Raw genomic sequence first — 19,086 nt, 5'->3', positions numbered from 1 at the left:
CCTGCTTCTCCCTCTCCCACTCCCCCTGCTTGTGTTCCCTCTCTCACTGTGTCTCTCTCTGATAAATAAATAAAATCTTTAAGAAAAAAAATTCTTTGTTGCTCAGTTTTTTACCTTTATAAAACAGTTTTCCTTTTCAGTATGGTAGAAGGCTATGCATGAATTTTACTGAGAAGTAGTTAGAATTAATAGCACTATTAAATGCATTTACAAAAAACAGTTACGACATAACCATGTTGCAGCACAGAAATGAATGTTTGTAAATAAAGTTTCATTGGAACATGGCCACTCTTGTTTGTTTACATATCACTAATGACAGCCATTTCTCTGAGGTGACAATAGAGTGGAGTGGCTTTGACCCAGACTGTGGGGCCCCCAAAGCCTAAAATATACTATGTAGGCCTTGACAGAAAAAGTTTACAGACCCTTCCCCTCAGATCTAGACTTTCTCCCCCTACTTTGAGTTGGGTGTGTGCCATTAGAATGCCAGAGACTTAATTGGGAACCAACATCAGAAAATGTTTTCCTAAATCATGTCCTTGTCTAACATGCTTTTCTTCTGATCCCTGTAGGTACCAACCAAGAAACTGAAGAAATATGAGAAAGAATATCAGACAATGCGAGAGAGTCAGCTGCAGCAGGAAGACCCAATGGATAGATACAAGGTAGGGGAGGCGTGGGTCACCCATGAGAGCAAAGTGCCTTCTGTACCCTAAAGGAGCACTAGTGACCCATTCAGCTCCCTCGATTTCTTCTTGATTGACTTAGATACTCTCTGACCATGATAAATGTCCAGGTATGTTTTCATTTCAGGAAACTCTGGCGTAGCCAACCATAATATTTCTTTTCTTTCAGTTTGTATATTTGTAGGTAACTCCACCTGTTGCATTTATACTTGGAATCTTCATAAGAAGCTGAGAGAAAGAGAGGGAAAAAGAAAGAGAGAAAGTGGCTATCGACTACTTTCAAAAATGAGAGAACAAGGAAAGTGGCAGAGGACTGTGTTAGCTGTGCATGGTCACGTCCACAAAGACTTGTAGAAGGTGAACTCTTCCAAGCCGGGCACAAGAATGTTTCAGACTTTCCTCTGTCTGTAGCAACTGTTAAACATACAAACTCATTTGGAAGGAAAAATAAAACCCGCAAAGGTTAACAGAGCATAGTAACGGTGTTTGTTGCAACATTTATTTCCACAAATCTGAGTAACAGTGACATTTCACTACAGTATCCAGTTTCAGAATCAAAGCTGATTTCAGCTTAATAGCTTAGTTAATTGAAGTATTTGTAAAAAACTTGGGCCATTCACATCAATAGATCTCTTCAGTGATAGTTAGCAACACTGTTCCCATGATGCAATGCTGGGGAAACACTGATTTCGAACTTATTTTCTCCAGCTGACATATTATTGTCTCTCTTGAACATGTTTTAATTCCTCAGATTCCTACAGGTGCATCATGGTTCCTTCCTGCTTCATGTCAGTAACCCTGGGATTAGGGAATATTGTATTTTCACACCGAGCACCACCAATGCCAACATACCCTTCCAGGAAAAGTACTGGGGCAGCGTTGTTAATGAGCCCCCACCGCGGGATGACGGCCACTTCTGTAACTCGAGCTGCCCTCACCTGGTCAGAGAAGTCACCAGGGGCAGCTGGAGTCACAGTTCCTCTTATCTCCGCTGCTGACCGGAATGGGGCGTGGCAGTAGTAGATGGGTGATATGGTCAGACCTGAGTTCAAATCCTGCCTTTCCAGAAAAAAAAAAAAAAAAAAACAACACAGGATTTGTTATCCCCATCGGGGGGGTGTTAATAACTCTGTCGCATTGTTCTGCATCCCGGGCTCGTTAGCGACCTGCTTCCTGGTCTGTAAAACATGCAGGAGCTTACTCATCTTACAGGGCTTCTGAGGACATTGTGTGCTAAGTACCTAGCACGTAGCTGGTGTTCAGTAAATGGTTGTTATTAGCCTTAGTAGGCCAACGGCCTGCCCTTACCCAGGTATTATTACCAGAATAGCATCCCCTCGCGTGGATCTGCTCTACCAGTCCCTCGCTTATCTTCTTCACATTTCTCCCAAGGTTGTTCCCCAGCAGCCTGACAGCAGTATGTTTCTCCCCTTGTTTATAGAACGGGGTAAAGAACTGAGAAGAGGGGCGCCTGGGTGGCTCAGTCATTAAGCGTCTGCCTTCGGCTCAGGTCATGATGCCAGGGTCCTGGGATCGAGCCCCGCATCGGGCTCCCTGCTCGGCGGGAAGCCTGCTTCTCCCTCTCCCACTCCCCCTGCTTGTGTTCCCTCTCTCGCTGTGTCTCTGTTGAATAAATAAATAAAATCTTAAAAAAAAACAAAACTGAGAAGAAGAGCCCATACCTATTAACCCACAAGGCACTCACAGAATAAGGTTTGAAGCTCATTTCCACCACCACCACCCCCCTCAATAAAACCAATCTTAATGTAGCTCATGTCACATGCTGCTTTAGAATGGCTTGAAGCAGTAATTTTAAAATAGTCTTAAGGATCCCAAATGAAGCCCTCCTACTGCTTATATGATCATTCTAATTTTCTTAGTTGCCATCATTACAAATAAAATCTGGGAAGATTGCTTTAAAATAGAGGAAAAGGCAACAAAAGACTAAAATTGTATATTTAAAATCAGTCTGGGACTGAACTTGGTACTGTTTCTTAAATCCTTTTCATATCAAAGTAGATATGTATAAATAGTACAGTGCGTATTATTTTTTGAAGAGTACTTCTCACATGTAAGTCTTTCAATGTGTGCACATTTTACTGAGGGACCGAAGTAGAATTAAACTTTTTTTGTTTTGTTTTGAAAACATATACTCCTTTTAACTTATGCATATCAGGTATGCTCTGTAGCTATTTCTTTTGTATTATTGTAATAGCTTGTCAATACATCTAACTAATATTTCTATACCCTTTTATATACTTGGTAAAGTTACAGTCCTCAAATTATAATTACACTTTCAAGGTGAAAGTTGACAAAATAGTTTCCAACCATCCCCAGACTTGTTCTTTCAGATAGTCAATATCTAGTTTAAGAAACTAATTATAATGACCTTAAAGTAGGAAAGAAATACCTCTTAGTCTCTTCTAAATTTAATTGTGTCAAGAATAAGATCTATGTCCCTGGAATGAGCACTTTATAATTTGTAGATCTTGGACTGGGAACCTAGTTGTGCAAATTCTTAAGAACAACTTGGGAAGACCTCCGTGGGCATCAACTCAGAACTTATGCCAGTTCACTAACAAGCCCTCCTCAACCATGAAGGTCCATACTGCTTAAAATGCCATGTTTCCCCCCTAGGAGTTAGGAAAGTTGTGTCAATTTTTTTTTGAAGGCCCAGAAATGTCAAACAATAAAATATCCTAAGAGATTTTTTGGTTTGATGCTCTTTCCCTTGGCATACAAAAAGGACTCTCACATGGAAGCCAGAGGTGGGATGAAAGACCCAGCAATTCAGAGGCAGCTCTCAGTCATCACATTCTTGCTGTATCTATCCAAATATGTGTTTTATTTTTATGACAGATGCCATTATCTACATTTTCAAGTGATGTCACTATACTCACCCGTATCTAACACTTAAATCTCAACCACAAAGAAAGAGATGAATTATGTTGGTATAAATTTAAATTTTAGAACCCTAAACACAAAAACGTGCTGGAACTAGACAGTGGCAACGGTCACACAACTTCGTGAATGTACTAAAACCACTGAATTGTACATTTTAAAAAGATGAATTTTATAGTATGTGAGTTATATCTCAAAAAAAAAATCCAAGCAAAATGTTTCAAGAGGATTGGCATCCAGCCCACCATCTTCTTTTCATAAATCCCAAGTCACATGAGAGGTGCCTGTGCAGAAGCCATATTTGTGGGAGGGAGACCTTCCATCAGATCTGGAGCTAATTAATGATTAAAAATCCTATGTGTATACATATTTATAGGGGAAAGGCCAGCATAAGTGGGTGGTACATTCATTTTCATATATAAATATGGATGCACACAAACATAAACATATATAAATACGTGTACTCACTGGGTTACCTGGTCTTGGCTTCAGTTTGCATTTGAAAATCAGCTCTGTAATGACTTCCTACAGTATTTGGTGTGCTCTTTCTGCTGATCTTCATGACTAGGTTGCAAGACAGAAAAAGGAAACTTTATTGGAAGAAGAATATAGAACATTTATTCTAAGTCTCTTTTATTGTCCTTCTTAAGTTTGACCTGGCCAACTTGGTGTTGGAGTTTTTATCTACTTGATACTTTGGTTTGTAAATTAATTAATTTATTCCAAATGAAGTGAAATTCAGGATAAGGATTTGTCTATAGAAATCCATCACGTATATTTCCATTTTCATACAGGCCCCCAGAAAACAATCATTCATGTGATAGCTATTTGTGTATGTGTAGCTATTTGAGTGTATTTTAAAAATTAATAGCCAAGCCCCTAATAAGTAGTTACCAACTCAGAAACTGTAATACTGTTTTCTGTTTTAAGGAGTTGAGTTGTTTCCATTTAGGGAAAGATAGTTTTCTAATAATGTAACCTATTGACAGCACCTTTTAGAGAACTGCAGCCTTCATCTATCTCTGGGATATGGTATGCTTTTCTTATTTAATTAACTACTTGTACAGTTGTGGGGGAAGCCTTAGCACAGCTAATTAATTAATTCAGTGAGTCTTCCAAAGCATGTATGTTATTACCTGTTCTAGATGGGCAAATCCTAGAAAGAATCAGGAATGCTTAAACTCTCTTTTGAGTTTGGGACACAGATAGTATTATACATCATTTCTAATTGAAGTATCTTATCTATATTTAGTATAATTAAATTTAGAATGTTTAATTTCTTTCATGAGGTTAGAAGTAGTAATTCTCTTATCAAAGTATAATTCAAACAGGAAGAAAATAATTCCTCTAAGTTTACAAAAAGTTTGTCTCACACATACTAATTTTTGTAGAGCAATTATCCCTGCATGTAATTTAAAATTAAGCTATCTAATTATACTTGGCAAAAACAATGCAAACTGGTCTAAGTTATTTCATTAGCTATGGAAGGATGGCAAATAATACAAGTTCAATTAAGCTTTGCTTCAAAATATTTATCACATTTTGTTTTTAACTTGTCAAGTGAAAGAAGTTTAAATTTTGCTAATCTTACCTGAAAGAAAAAAAAAGGCTTCCCTTTTTTCTTACTGTTCGGGGCCTTTCCTTCCTCAGGAAGTCAAGATAAGTGAATCCGTCTTTGAAAAGTCTTTTTCTACCAATGAAAATACTTATATTTTATTAATTTTCCTCATCACAGAGACTGTTATTGGTTTTTGGAAATATTTATATTTATGAAATAATGTGCTTTTAATGAATACTAACAGTCAAGAGCATGGTTTCTATCTGCCTGTGATAACTTTGTGATAGACCTCAGAAGGCTGCCACTCTTTTTGAGCATGGATAATCCAATGAACTCACTGTTCTAAGATGGTGGAAATTGCAAGCTAACCCCTACTGAGGATTCTTGAGCAAATTAGCTGAGAAGGAGCAGGTGGTTTCTGATGATTCCTGTTCACTGATTGAGTTTTACTTAACGCTTGAGAGAGGTATGAATGTTATGCATATTAAGAATTTCTAAGTATGTTTATTGATCTTCAGAATTAATTCTCCAAAACTTTTATTCAATTTTTAGTAACTTACTTCCTGTTAAAGTAGCATTACTGAGAAAATTATGTCACACTAACATGTTTTGACATTATCTATAACCCATGTGCTTTTTTTTTTTTTAATTTGCTTTGTATGCTAGAGCAGGGATCTGCAAACTATGGCATGTGCGACAAATCGGCCCACTGCCTGTTTTTGTAAATAAAGTTTTATTGGAACACAGCCCACCCATCGTTTACTTACCAGTGTCTAGGACTGCTTTTGCACAACAGTGGCAGAGTTTGAGTAATGTCAACAAAGGGTGTATGGTCTGCAAAGCCTAAAATACTTCTTGTCTGGCCATTTACATTTAAAGCTTGTTGACCCCTGTGCTAGGGAATAATCTAAGACTGTTTTTTTAAATGCTAGAAGAACTGCAGTCTGGTTTGCCAACTGCCAGTTAGTTATTACTGACAAGATTTTGTTTTTAGTTTGACATTTAAATTTTTTAAAATTTCTACCAGAAAGATAAAATTGGATATGTTGGGTAAAGGGAAGAGCATAAAAGGATTTCAAATATCCAGATTTTCTCTCTCAAATCTTCATTTGCAGACAATATAGACATTTAAACATTTCATCTGTAGGCATTTGCCTTTGAATGTCAAAAAAAAAAAAACCTGCTGAAATTTGATGATGATAATTATCAACTCTTGAAAGAATTACCCAAACGAAAATATGTGAGAGTTGAGTATGTTGTTGCTAATAAAATTGTACTGGGTCTTTTAGGAAAACATTTTCTCCTGACCCTTAAGTGTCTTTAAAAACATGTGCCAGGAACTCATTAGAACAGCAGATGACACACCCAAAATACTGAGCTAGAGTTTACGAAGCCTCCTCCTTCCCCATCATTTTTTCCTGTAAGGCTTAGTTTATTTTCTTCTGAGTGCCAGTTCACATTTCTCTGGTTTCTCATCACGGAATAAATGACGTTCACCATCCCTTGTGCTGCTTCACCCACACCCCAGCCCTCAGATGCACAGGAGACCTGGAAGCATTTCTCTGCCCAGCAATTTCATTCTATGGCCTGAAAATGAACTATTTTGCAATGCTTCCGACCTTGTCATATGAGGAAGCTCCCTCCACCCGGCGGAAATAACAGTGTAAACAACTCACACCGTAGCTGCTAACATGAACACATAGAGCGTTCCCATCAGTCTCGCAGAGGGCCCAGGGCAACGGGGAGAGGGAGGAGTCTGAGTGTGTTCATCTTCCTGAGTTGAGACTTGCCCACTGGCTGCCTCCAGTGTATTTTCTTCCAGCGAAACTTTGCAGACAGAGAGAGAACTTAGAGTAAACGACACTCTGAGGAAAAACACAATAGCAACACATTGTTAACAAGTGTCTGCTTTTGTTATTGCCATTTCATAACTGTATTAGTAGGTGTGCGATTTCATTGGATATTCTGTTTTTTTTTTCAATTGTCTTTTGTACCTATGATTGAAAACGGTAGTTGGTCTATGACTTTTGAGGAGGTAAGTTATTTATCTGTGTATGTCTGTGATACCGGCGTCTGTCTGTCTGAAAAATGCAGTATCCTCCTCCCAAAAGTTACTCACCAAACTCTGCCGGCCATGCAGCTCCTATGCCCCAGGGGGGAGGGAACGGACGAGGAGCGTTGTTGTCTGCTTTTTGTTGGAATGGTGTCAGTTGTGTGAGATGGAGGATGTGCCCAACAGGGCAGTGTGAGTTTCCAGGGTTATGGAAGCAGGGTCTCCTGCTCTCTTTGCGGAGAGGGGTGGGAAGCCAGCCACCTGCTATGTTGACAGGCTCCGAGCCGTGGGGCAGATCTGCTTGTGCAAACCGGGGCACGCCGCTGCCTCTGCACGGACAGGCTGACGGGCTGACTCCCAGGCGCTCTCGGGTGGGCAGCCCTTGCTGACCTTTCAGAAGGAACAAGGCCCATCCAGATGGAACTTTCTTCTCTGTTCTAGTATAAAGGGGAGCTTTTTCTTGCAAAGAAAATACAGCCCAATAAGACACCTGACTTGAACCCTTGGCAAGTGTAGGCAGGTTCGTTGGCAGGAACCCCCGCCTCGGTGGGTAGCGGTGCCTCGCTGGCCCGCTCGGATACGGAGGACTGCTGAGGACACCTCCCGCCCCAGGTTCAGACTTTGGAGGACGATACTGCATTTTCGGCCCCACAGCTTGCTTGCCCACATGTCTGTGAGTGCAGAGCAGGAGTCACACCCCACTGCACTGCTTGCTGTGCACACACCCAACCGAAGCTTCTTGCTAAAGCCAAGCCGGTAGGCGCGCCCCCTAGGCCATTTTGCTTTTTAGGGATGCTTAGACACTCATGGTTTCTTCCAAATCTTCCCCTGTCCCCCCACTCCTCCCTTGGCCGCGTGTCCATAGGGAAGGGTTCCAGTTGCAACAGGCATGGTGATGGCACGTTTCCAGTCAGCACTGAGCTGAGCCCCCGGCTCTCCCTTAATTAACATCACCCACCGGCCATTGATCTCCCATCAGGAGAGAAGTAGCCACCAGGTGCATCCTTAAAGTACTTGCAACGAGTGCTTTTCCATGTCTGACTTTGCCTGCGGTTTACCTTAACTCCCTGTTATGTCACTGTCACCTGAAAAACCGATAGCTGCAACATTGTCCCTTGGGCGAAACAACTGTAAAGTCAGTAAGAGTTGAGAGGACTCTGCACCTTGGAGTCCTGCAGGTACAGTTTCAGGAGGACTCGGACACTGACTCAGGAGCAGGGACTGGAGTCGTGTCACCAGGAGCTCTCGGGAAGGGACTCACGGAGAGGGAGAACACTCGCTTCCCTGCTGAGCAGCCCACTCTGCACTGTGTCCTGACAAAATGGTGCTGGGTGTTGCTGCTCGTTCCTGGCAAGGAGGAAATGGATTGGAAAAGTTTCTGGAACACTTTTTATTATTATTATTATTATTATTATTATTATTCTAAGTTTTCAACAAGTAGGCAAGTTGTTTCCACAAAGAGGAGTAATATTTAGATGTATTGGGTACAAGACTAACTCTCGGGCCCCTGCTAGAATTTGGATTGCTTCAGCAAAGATTGAAAGATTTCGCCATAGAGTTCCTGGCTGTTTATCTGGTATATTTTTGTGCCTACTCTGATGATATTTCTGAGGGAGGTTAGGACTTCCGTAGGTCGAGGGGACAGACAGAATTTGATGAGTGCGATGTGCCCCTACAAATATGTACACGGTCTTTTCAGGAATATTTTGGGAAAGGATTCCTGGCAGGGCCACAGTTTTAAGGGGTTACGTAGTATCTTGGTCAAAACCGAAGATCCAGTCTGGTTTCGGGTAGAATATGAGCTTCTCACAGGAGTAAACTTTAAAAAAGTTCTCATTTTGGCATTTTATCCTTTTCAGTGGAATTGAAATTCCGAATGGCTTTTAATTTTTTTAGATAACATTTTAAACACATGTATTCTGTATTCATTGTTGAAAACTTAGAAACATTTTTAAAGTACAAAGACAACAATGAAAATAAGCCAGTACCTGCAATTAATGTTATTTATGTTATGAAAATGAGACTTTCTAGTTCCTTGTCTTTTTTTTCTATGAGGTGGCTTAAGCATTTCTTTGATCATATTTTTCACTTAAATTTTAACACTGCATGGAATTCTATCATGAATTTATTTAAAAGCATTTAAGAGATTTGGAACTGTTTTTATCTTCTTCAGTAGATTTCTTTTTCAAAAAATGTTTTGGCATTCCCCAAGTACCCCAGTCTTCCTTTTCCAAAAGAGGAGATAGGAATAGACTCTGTTGGCCGGTTCTAGTCAAAGCACAGGTTATCCTTTAGCTTCTCTGCTGGCCCTGTTGGGGGGTCCTCCGCTCCATGAAAGTCTTAGGCTCTGCCCTTACCGTCAGTCTCCTAGCCCTTCTTTAAAAAACCAAAAGAAAAAAAAGAAATAGGGCTTTCTTTTTTCCATATAACCAACCCTAGGTTGTTCTATAGAAGATAAATGTCCTTTTGCCCCATGTTACGCAATGATACACTCTCTTCCAGGGCATAGATTTGTCTTCTGGTTGTGCAGCACTCCTTTGTCTGAGTTTCTGCCACCCTTGCAGAAAACCCTGTTAGGAGTATAAATCTGAAAAACAGGAAGGTCTCATCACATTGAAGTCTTTCCTGTCAGCTCTCTTTGAATCTCCCATAACTGTTAACAGTAGCAAAAAAAAAAAAATACTTTTGATACTTTGGATTGGAAGACAGTAAATTGCTACTCTGAAAATAGATGCGCATGTACACAGTTCATAATGTTTAGTTCAGGGGAGACCTTTCTTCCTAAAAATGTAACTTGGTTCTTTCATCATAGGACTTTGTTTCAGATTTTTCCTGGGAGTTCAAGAGGAAAAAAACAGCTCAGTAATTTGTTTTACCCAGAATCTTTTGAAGTTTTAAAGTTGAGAAATTTTAAAAGCCCTCCAACAAACATCTAGAGCCATTGTCATGAGGACTGTAGCTCATACTAATAACAGAAATTGGTGTTCAGAAAAGTATTTCTACCCCAAGGATGAACGTGTCAGTTGATAGCAAAAGTCCTGAACCCATGTATCCTGGTTCTTGATTTAGTGCTCATAATTAAATATATTCAATGAATGTGAACTCTGATACTGGAAAAACAATGTGAAGAGATGTCTAGTGGTTTTCCCCCATTTCACACCTTCTGTGTCATGAGTTTCCCTTGAGGTTAAGGGTGGGATTACTGTGCATGTTTCAAACAGAGGATGGCCTGTGTCTGGGCTCTGGGTCTATATGAAACGTCACAGGATTGGGGAGATGTTGGAAATTTTGCCTTTTGTGGCACTTTTTTAATAATGCAGCCTTTTACCATGCAGCCTGTCAGGGACAGTTGTAAGGTTCACCGGGTAGAGAGCCGCATCTGCACTGCTGGCTTAACTCACTGTTGTTTCCCGGACAGCAATCCTGCCTTCCTGTGCCCCTCGCGCCTCCTCCTTTTTACACCTTCAGAAGTTCACTTTGTTGTCGCTGCTTGTTTTTGCTCACCGGTCCCGTTCGTTTCTGCTAGTGCGTCTCGGCACTAATGTCGCCCTCCGGCTATTGCTCTTTTCCTGCAGAGGGAGAACCGGAGACTGCAGGAGGCCAGCATGAGGCTGGAACAGGAGAATGATGACCTCGCCCATGAGCTAGTAACCAGCAAGATCGCTCTGCGAAATGACTTGGATCAGGTAAAAGTGTCGTTCACTCGGTTGCAGTCAGACCGTGACGAGCTCCTCAAAGGCGAGGACAGAGTTGCTCTCCCCGCAGTCCCGCTGGGGCTCACTCTACTTGACGCTGAGGTCTGGCTGCTTGTTTGCTGAAGGGGCGGCCAGTAGGTGGCAGGGGACAGCTTGTGCTAACTGGAGAGGGTGGAAGACGGGAGCCTTTGAGAACGGCTTGGGTCATTTCCAAACAGCATGTGCGACGTGTTTTTTTTTATAACTCTGAACTTCTCTGGTGTCTCTTCTCTTCGTCTGTACTTTTCCTAAGCCAAAGGCTGCCAGCATAATTACCTGGGAATATCAGTCACCAAGACTATACCAATGCCACGCTGACATTGGGAGGCACTTTACTTTTTGTTACAAGAAGAGTTCTCATCTACAATGAATGTGAGGATTTTATGTGAAGTATGTACATTAAGATACATGCATTGGTGGGGAGACAGGTATTCTAGGGGCTAAGGGCCAAGATGCCTAGCTGTGAATCCTGGCAGCACAGTCCGCTCACCGCATGACCCTGCGCAGTTCTTAACCTGCCTATAGGTAAAATAAGGTGAAGCACGTCAACAGTGTGTGTTCAGTACATGGTAGCTGTTGCTAGGAAGACCTTAAATTGTTCAATTTCCCTGGTTCTTTCCAGCAGTACTGACAGCTTTAGGACTTCCTGTTTTCTGTCGCTAGTGTTTTATAAAGGATATTTGGCAATATGGAAGGAGTCTTGGGCGGATTTAAAATTATCTCTTTTCTGACTTAAAAAGTGAATATTCCCCACAAACAGTGCCAGGGTCAGAAAGATTGAGACTTACACTGTTGAATCTGTAAAAAAAGAGGCATTACCTGTGTACTGACTGCTCATTGACAAAATTTCAAATACAGATCCAATAATATAAATATTATTAAATGTTTGGAGGAGTTTTTTAAATGTTGAAAAATGGTCCCTGGCACAACTCCTTTTTCCCATATAAACGGCTAATTTTGCCGCTCAAAAGTTTCAACCACAGTAAGATGGGGATTAGACGACTATTAAGGAAAAGTGCTAAAGGCGGAGAAGGGGCAGCTGAAGGAATCCACACTAAACAGAGTTCGAAAATAAAACAGAAACTTTGCTTCGTGGGACACAGGATGTAGAAGGTTGAAAAGCAGTCTGGTTGGGGGGCCGGGGTGAGGGGGGTGACCCTTTTCCCCACGAAACCATTCAGCCAGGCTGTTTGGAAGTTGTTAGAGGTGGTTTGAGAAATGTGTGACTGAGAGAGTCAGAGCCAAAGAAGACAGAGGGGCGTCCAGCCCGACAGGACCAAGACCAGTCTGACCTCGGCTGGTACATTTTTGTATTAATTAGACTATGCTGGTGAGTCAGTACTATAACGAAATTCCTGTTTTCATATTGGCTCTCCCAACGGCCTCACATTTGATTCTGTTCTTTTGAATCTTGTATCCATTAATAGTTTTCTGAAGATGGATAACTAAATAAAGAGTTTTAAGCAGTGGGACTCTGGGGTGCGGTGAAATTCACTAGAGAGAGTCGCACGTTGAAAGTTGTGCAGGAAATGTATTTGGTGTTATCTATCAGACCTTTAAAAGGATTAAAAAGTAATGAGATGAAATGTCTACTGAGTACCTACTATGCACCAAGGACTATATTCCGCAATTTTATAAGCATTAGCTTGTTTAATATCACTAATGACTCCATCAAGCAGGTATTATTTTAATCTTACATTTAGTAAATGAGGAAAGTGACATATGTACTCTGACTTGGAAAGCTATTCTGACAGAGATCTGGACAGAAGTATGTGTACAAGATGGTTTATTACTGTGTTACTCAGAAGAATAAAAAGTAGAAATAATGTATATGTCCAATAAAAGGGGAGAATGAAAGTAAATGTCTTTTTGGAATAGTTTTTAAAAACAATGGGAAGATGATGTTATAATATTTTTGTAAAACCTATAAATTTATCTGTATATAATGCTTGCATCTAAATTGCAAAGGATATGGTTGGTGGAGGGCCATCATTTTAGGAAAGGAAGCTGAAATATACTTCTAAAGGAAAAAAGCCTACAAGGAAATCCATCAAAATATTAGTTCTAGATACTCTGGGTGATGATCATCAATCTAACATTTAGATTCATCTTTATGCATGTATTTTTTTCAATTATTTTATCTTTTATAAGAAGACCTTAAATTCTTAACAACCCTTGGTTTAGTAATAATATACGTTATACCTTATTAATAATCAGAAAAAAACATATTATTTTTTAAAAAGATGTTGGACCACCAAGAAAGTCTATTTTGTGGATCAGCCTGGATCATGCGTACTCCTAAAATAATTGATGGTTGAGTATTTGGGTAGATAGCTTATATAGATTCTGGATGCTAGTCCCTGAAGAAAAGATTCCTTCATTCTTTCATTTTCTTCCCCTTCCTCTTAATTTCCTCCTTTTATACCTCTCTTCTTAAAAGAGTAAGGAAGACCTGGCCCTTGCCTTTTGAAGCTTGTTATCTAAGTGAAAGAATAACAATTGCTATTTCATGCATATCTCCTCCAAACATCTGATTTTGCAGTTTCTGCCCAAGTGGGGCTTATCTGCCTGTCGAAAAGCTGTCCGTGCACTTTAGGTGTCCTGCCCCCCAGCCAGCCTGGGAGGACACCAGACGCACAGGGAAAGCACTGGCTCACCCCGCCTTCACCCCACTTGCCCCCTACTTTTCCATTGCCACTTTCATCAAAATCACATCTCTTCATTGAAATAGTCAAACTTCAGCCAACATTAAACAAGCAGGAAAGCAGATTGTATTCAAGACAATATGTAAAGCAAACAAGCACTAATTAGATAATTAGGTACTCTTTAAAAATAAATTATTCCTCACCCTTGTCATTTTAGTGCTGGCTTCGGGCATCCTGGGCACAAAAGGCTCTTAATTTTTTTCTTTGACAGAGCCGTCTGTTTTGACAACTTGCCCTCCCTTAGACTCTTGAAATAAGGACTTCTCCATGATTAACAATGTAAAAAGATACGACATTTCCATTTCAGTTTCTGTAGCTAGCTGCCTTCAAGCCCTTTCTGTCCTTTCTCGTTCGCAAGGAACGAGCAGAAGAGACACACCAGCACTTTGGCACTGCGGACGGCGCCTTGTCCTTCTGACCAGGGCAGGTTCTGAGTTAGGAGCAGGGGCTCCGCGTAATGAGTGGCGAAGTGTTTTGTTTTGTTTTAGATTGAACAACGGGCTTGGGCTTGGCGAGTTCCTTGAGAACTCATTTCTGAAAGATCCTCATCCCTGATGTGAGAGCTGAACCTTTTGATCAGGTTATTGGTCGATTCATGATTAAATCACAAATGGCAGTGCTTTTTCCTCTCCTATGTATGTCATATGAACCTTAGGTAGCAATTCAAAGTCTCCACATCGATAAGGCATTATAAGGGCGCACCTGGGTGGCTCAGTTGGTTAAGCGTCTGCCTTCGACTTGGGTGGTGATCCTGGGGTCCTGGGATCGAGCCCCCACATCAGGCTCCCTGCTCGTCGGGGAGTCTGCTTCTCCTTCTGCCTGCTCTGCCTGCCGCTCTCCCTGCTTGTGCTCTCTCTCAAGTAAATAAAATCTTTACAAAAAAATAAGGCCTTATAAGATGTTGGTAAGTGATGGGCGCTGGGGTGGCTCAGTCAATGGGGCAGCCAACTCTTGATTTTGGCTCAGGTCATGATCTCAGGGTCCTGAGATTGAGCCCCACATCAGGCTCTGCACTCAGCAGGGAATCTGCTTGAGATTCTCTCTCTCTCTCTCTTCCTCTGCCCCTCCCCCTGCTCTCTCTCTGTCTCTCTCAAATAAATAAATAAATCTTAAAAAAAAGATGTTGGTGATTAGAATTAATAATGACAGTGATCTTAACAAATTATGGTGAAGATTTTATGGTTTGAGTTCAAAGAATATCAGTATCTATCTGTGTAGTATTACATTCCTAGAGATTCATTTAACATGAAAGATGATTTCTACTTAAGTGAGGTGTAGAAATTGGCTGTCCAAAGACCCAGAAGACTGTTTTTAGGAGAACCAAGTTTTTCCAGATCTGGTCCTAACTTGATGAGCAGTAGAATCATTCTGACTTCACTGTTTAACATAGTGGAGAGACTCTGGATGAAGCTTCTGGAAAATACTGACGCTCCTCCCATATGGGACCCACAGCAATTTCTGCAGATGTCAGAAACATTCCTTTAGTGTTCTAAAACTATAAAATATAAAGGCTAGATGTTATGCACAATTTAAGAAGCTTGTATGTCCAGATAGAAATTTACAAAAGGCTAAAAATTGGGGGTGAGTCTCTTTAAGAAACCAAACTTAGAAAACATTCACTTCAGAGTGTCATGAAGAGAAAGGACTCATCTCTTCACAAAATGGAAAATGCAGGGGGTACCGAAGAGGATGTTAAATTGCACTCTTCTTTATTAGGAGGGCTGTTGCTCAAATATTCTGAGGTAGAACTTGAACCAGTGGGCTGACGTTATAGGAAGCTAGATTTGGTTCAATTTTTAAGAACACTGAAATGATCTGTATAGCTATTCTTGATTCGCTGCTCGGTGACCCTCCCTCAGAGACTCTGGGGAGGTGTTCCCTGCTTTGATGGCAGTCATCTGACTGGCTCTAGAATTCGCTGTTTTGAGTGTCTATAATCTGCATCAGATGTCTTAAAATTTATGAAAACGTAACTTGCAACAGATATTTTGCCCACCTCTGATTTCAGGATGTTCTTTTGCTATGTATATTTCCCCCTTAAAATTTAATAGAACAAATTTTAGAGTCTTTTTAAGAGGGACTGTTCACCTTAACTATACCATAGTTGCAAAGTATCTGAAAACAGAGCCATAACCATTAGACTACGGGACACAGGGAACTGTAAGAACAGAGAAACTCGAGCCCCCAGCAGATGAGCAAGTCTAATGGGCAAAACAAATAAATCACACATGTAATTTGTCACTAGAGATTGTGCTAAGTGCTATCAAGGGAAATAGGAGAGATGTAAGCAGAGGAACTAATTTAGATGGGGGTGAGGAACTGATTTAGATAAGGGTGAGTGGGACAGGGTTCAGGGCTCACTTCACTACTGATGTGAACTGGAAGCTGAGACCTTCAGGGTGAGGTAAGGGCCTAGGGTGTGCAGTAGGCACGCATTGAGTAGTTAAATATATGCACAGTGCTTTCCCAGTTAATTGGACTCTGTATCCAAATTAAGACCAGAGTATTCTCTCTGAGTTTTTCTCAGCCATTCTAGAAACACGGTCTTTTCTGTTTGGATGCCTGGTCCATACTTCAGTTTTCCCCAAGGCTATCTTATCATGGGGTTTTGGTCTTAATTTCTCCTTGCTGTGCTCACTGTCCTGTGTGAGCCCCTCATGAGCCATTTTACCTCTGCTGGTCTTTGATTTTCTCACCTAACTGCCGTCCATGGATCAGCCTGTCTCTTTCTGAATCTGTACCCCCAACCCCGAGGCACTAACAGCTAGAAGCTTCCATATAAGGCTCCACCCCTTCCTCCTATCCATCTACACAGTCTCAGAGTGAGTGCTGTTGTGACATCTGAACATGTGTAAGAAGCATTTAGAAAGAGCACGCACTTCGAGGCCATTCACGTCTGAACTCAGATCATGGCTCTCATTCTGCCCCAGTCAGGTTATTTGATCTCTCCAAACTTCACTGCCATTATCAGTAAAATAATTATTGTTGTGAGGATCAGAGATGATGTGTGCCGAGTGCCTGCTATATAGTTGGCATTCAAAGAAAGCAGCCATGCCCTGGGTGAGCTAGGAGGGGGAGAATGGCTTCTGGTAGTGATGCAACAATCATAACTAGAGATTAGGTTTGGAGAGAGTATACACACCCGTTCTTTCTTCACCTTCCTTACGATTGTGATGTGCTCCGACGTGCAGGCAGAAGACAAGGCAGATGTGTTGAATAAGGAGCTCCTCTTGACCAAGCAGAGGCTGGTGGAGACTGAAGAAGAGAAGAGGAAGCAAGAGGAAGAGACGGCCCAGGTAAGAGGCATCGGTGGGCTTTTGCTTTACGCAGGTGTGTCGGCATGAGGAGTTGATTAATACTCTAAGTAAGAAGTAAAATTAAACTTACTCTAAATCAAGGGCGATGTTGAAGCAGGACACGTGAGCAGCGTTGGGTCTTGGCATTTCGTTTGAAGGGCGTTAGAAGTAGGGGCAGGAACTGATTTGTCCCCTTGAACAGGTTTTAGGAATCTGCCTTGACTCAGATGGCTAGCGAGAGTGTGAAGTTTCCTCCAAGTTTAGCAACTTGGAATTACGATCCAAGAGCTTTGACAAATCTGCACAGTTTGTGTCCTGTCTCCAAGCTAACTGACTTGAACAGTAGTTTGAGAGGCTTGGGGAGCGGGAAGCCTGCAGAGATCTCTGCTGGGAGGTGCTCAGTCAGTCCCTCTTGGTTTTCCTGATTCATGCCTTAGAAGGAGTGCCAGCATTCCTGGTGGAGCTCTCAGCTCTTACTCCCTGGGGGAAGGAAAAAAGCAGCCCTTTGGGAACCAGCCTTGAAGTTAGCACCCTCCAGTCTTCATATGCGTTGGGGGGCTAATCAGCTGGAAGACGCACCACCTGGCCAAGGCCTCCCTGATAAGGGACAGGAGGGGCCTCTCTACTCAAGGAGTTGAGACTTCCGGCCTTCCTGAGGAAGAGTGGGCCGCCTCACCAATGTTCTCCATCTCTGCCAGGCATGATTCACTCATTTATTTTAATGAGTTTCATTCCAAGACATCAAAAATACTAAATATAAAACAGAACACAAACCATTTCAAAGACCTGTATCCAAGCAGAAAAAGTCCACTGAAGTTACTAATGAAGGGATGTATCATTTAGCACCTTCCAGGGTTAATAAAAAGTGTTCCATGATTTTTTTTTTTTAAATTGGAATATGATGAAATGACTCTTGGCATTTAATGTGGGCCAAGTTTTTTGTTTTGTTTTGTTTTTTTCACCTAGTCAAATTTTTTTTAGGAGCTGATTATCCAGTTTGATCTAGGCCTTTTGTTGGGTTTTGTGTTTTGTTTTGTTTGTTTGTTTTTTACCTCCTGCCTTTTGGGGGCTCAATTCAGTACTTTAGGTAAAGAATGAAGCTATTAGGGGCGCCTGGGTGGCTCAGTCGTTCGGTGTCTGCCTTCGGCTCAGGTCATGATCCCAGAGTGCTGGCATCGAGCCCCACATTGGGCTCCCTGCTCAGCAGGGAGCCTGCTTCTCCCTCTCCCACTCCCCCTGCTTGTGTTCCCTCTCTGTCTCTCTCTCTCTCTGTCAATTAAATAAATAAATAAAATCTTAAAAAAAAATGAAGCTATTAGCAAATTAATTTAACCCAAGCTTCTTCCCTCCCTTTGTGTGTGGGTGTATGTGTGTGTGCACACACAAACACACACACGCACGTATTTGTATATGTGCGTATATCCTGTTTTGATCATTATGGTACCTTTGTGAGATAGGGATTATTCTCTTCATTTGCCAGATAAGAAAACCATGGTTTAGAGAAATTAAGTGACACTTGCTCAAAGCCTCTCAGCTTTCTAAGTTTGTCCTGAAGTCTGTGGCGCCTTATCGTAGGAGGGGAGAAAGGTGTGATTTGCGTCGTTAAATTATGTAAGACAGAGAATAGAGACTAATATAAATAACTTTGAATCAATATGTCCTATAAATTGCTTTTAGAATTTAAGAACATAGCAAATATGAAGAAATTTGGAAAGCTTCTCACGATTAGGAGTCCAATTATAAATCGCAGCCATTTGTGAATTAGCAAATACAGCGTATACCTCATTTATAATTTGGGATGCTGCAAAGCAGAATTTAATTTATTCTGATTATGTACTTTAAGATTAACCAGAGTTGTTTTGTGTTTGTTTGTTTGTTTGGTCAACAACATGGAAGAACTGAAATCTTTCCTCGTCTGGTGGCACCTGAGCTTTTCCTGCCCTACCTTCCTTGCTACCTAGAAGCCCGAATTGCTGGGCTACAAAAAAATGTGGTTTTCAGCTCAGTGTTCTTGGTTTAGCATTTCTGTGACTGTAACAAGTACCTGCATTATGTATCATGCTGGCTCCTTCTAAAGTCACTGCTCAGTCCCTGAATCTCCTGACTTCCAAAGCTCTTATCTATCTTCCTCCAACTTTTTCTGACTCTGGTCT

The 19,086-nt window shown here is 41.3% G+C and overlaps 1 protein-coding gene across 10 annotated transcripts in view; it reads left to right on the top strand.

Moving 5' to 3' along the window:
- Window positions 1-19,086, top strand: part of RABGAP1L (RAB GTPase activating protein 1 like) — a 758,983-nt gene that overhangs the window by 727,284 nt on the left and 12,613 nt on the right. For 7 of the 10 annotated variants that reach the window (XM_035722282.1, XM_027611227.2, XM_027611226.2 and 4 more), the window contains 3 exons: window positions 573-665; window positions 10,774-10,884; window positions 16,829-16,933. In XM_035722282.1, the coding sequence (XP_035578175.1) occupies window positions 573-665; window positions 10,774-10,884; window positions 16,829-16,933 (309 nt within the window). Of the gene's footprint in view, window positions 1-572; window positions 666-855; window positions 1,163-6,877; window positions 7,181-10,773; window positions 10,885-16,828; window positions 16,934-19,086 lie in introns of those variants that run through there. The other 3 variants (XM_027611228.2, XM_027611234.1, XM_027611233.2) reach the window with 2 other exon arrangements.

This window comes from Zalophus californianus, chromosome 10 (genome assembly GCF_009762305.2).
Source record: "Zalophus californianus isolate mZalCal1 chromosome 10, mZalCal1.pri.v2, whole genome shotgun sequence".
Classification (NCBI taxonomy): Eukaryota; Metazoa; Chordata; class Mammalia; order Carnivora; family Otariidae; genus Zalophus; species Zalophus californianus.
Note: the sequence above shows the minus strand (reverse complement) of the source record. Positions and strands in the feature narration are given on the sequence as shown.